The sequence below is a fragment of the Rutidosis leptorrhynchoides genome, chromosome 6, assembly GCF_046630445.1.
Source record: "Rutidosis leptorrhynchoides isolate AG116_Rl617_1_P2 chromosome 6, CSIRO_AGI_Rlap_v1, whole genome shotgun sequence".
NCBI classification, from domain to species: Eukaryota; Viridiplantae; Streptophyta; class Magnoliopsida; order Asterales; family Asteraceae; genus Rutidosis; species Rutidosis leptorrhynchoides.
The window spans coordinates 327,767,658-327,768,942 of NC_092338.1; the positions used below are offsets into that span (position 1 = coordinate 327,767,658).

The 1,285-nt window shown below is 38.1% G+C and overlaps 1 protein-coding gene across 1 annotated transcript; it reads right to left on the bottom strand.

The window, feature by feature from the left end:
- On the bottom strand, positions 1-947 carry LOC139854701 (uncharacterized). Its single transcript, XM_071843991.1, has 3 exons — positions 692-947; positions 356-464; positions 1-292 (listed from the first exon to the last, which is right to left on the bottom strand). Exons 1-3 carry the CDS (start codon positions 945-947, stop codon positions 1-3), a joined length of 657 nt encoding a protein of 218 aa, XP_071700092.1.
- Between the last annotated feature and the right edge of the window lie 338 nt (positions 948-1,285).

Here is a 1,285-nt window from a genome sequence, read left to right on the forward strand (position 1 = left end):
TTATTCAGCTTTTAATTCCCACTCTGAAACTTCTTTTTTAAGCGCATCAATCTCCTTATCTAAACCCCCAAATTTATTAACACTCCAACCTTTTAGAGCAAACTTAACGTTCTTAAGTCTATCTCTAAAATTACAATCCTTCCTCGATCCCTGGATAGGTTGACCCCAAGCATCCATAATAACTTTATCGATCTCATCGAAATTAAACCACTCATCGAAGACTTTAAACGGTTTTGGTCCAGAGTCGACAAGCTTATCCCTTAAAACCAAAGGACAATGATCCAAGAGATGCCTATATAAAGCAATCACCGAGAGATCATCTCAAAGGCTAAGGAAATTATTATCAACCAAGAACCTATCAATCTTACTAAACTTCAAATCATCATCGCTAATACGTGTAAATTTTCTACCATTAATACCAATCTCTATTAAACCATTTCTCGTGATAAAATCGTTGAATCTATCTGCCCTACATTGATGGAATTGTGAAATGAGATGATCATCCGCTACTCTAACCTCATTGAAATCACCGACAAGTAACCAAGACTAATTCACACTATTAATGAGCCTATCAAGTAATTCCCAAAATATCTTCTTATCTCGGTCGTTATAAGGACCATAAACGTTGACAATAATCGACTCAACACCCGAATTAACCCATTTCCCTTTAATTGCTAAGAAAAATTCATACCCGAACAATCCGAAACATCAAACACACTAGGGTCCCAAATAGTGATGAGGCCCCCCGATTTACCAATCGCTTCTTTTTGCACATACCCAAAGTTAGACCCACCCCATAAGGCACTAATCCATCTATCGTCAATAGTGTTGCACTTAGTTTCTTGGAAAGTAGCTACACACAGTTTTTCACTTACACAAAGATTTCTAACCAACCCGAATTTTCCCGAGACCGCGAAGCCCCGAACATTTAAAGAAAGAACTTTCATTAAGAAACAAAAGGAAACAATGAAAGGATAAGGAGAAACTTACTGAGGATCAGAGGAAGGCCAATAAAGACCAATCTGCTCCCCATATCGTTTTAAATCATCTATGTTGATAGATTTGTGGGGAACGTGTGACTTATTCTTTCTCGGAATTTTCTTTGATTTGTACCCAGAGCCTCTACAGGAGAATTCGCCACAATTGTTCCCAGCTCTTGCCCTACTTTTCATTCTCATAATCCTAGACGACGCCTTGTAATTGCACATAGATTTCCAATAACAATTGTTGCAATTTGAGACCACTGCTGTTTTAGAGCTTCTGGCATCAGATACTGAATGTTGCC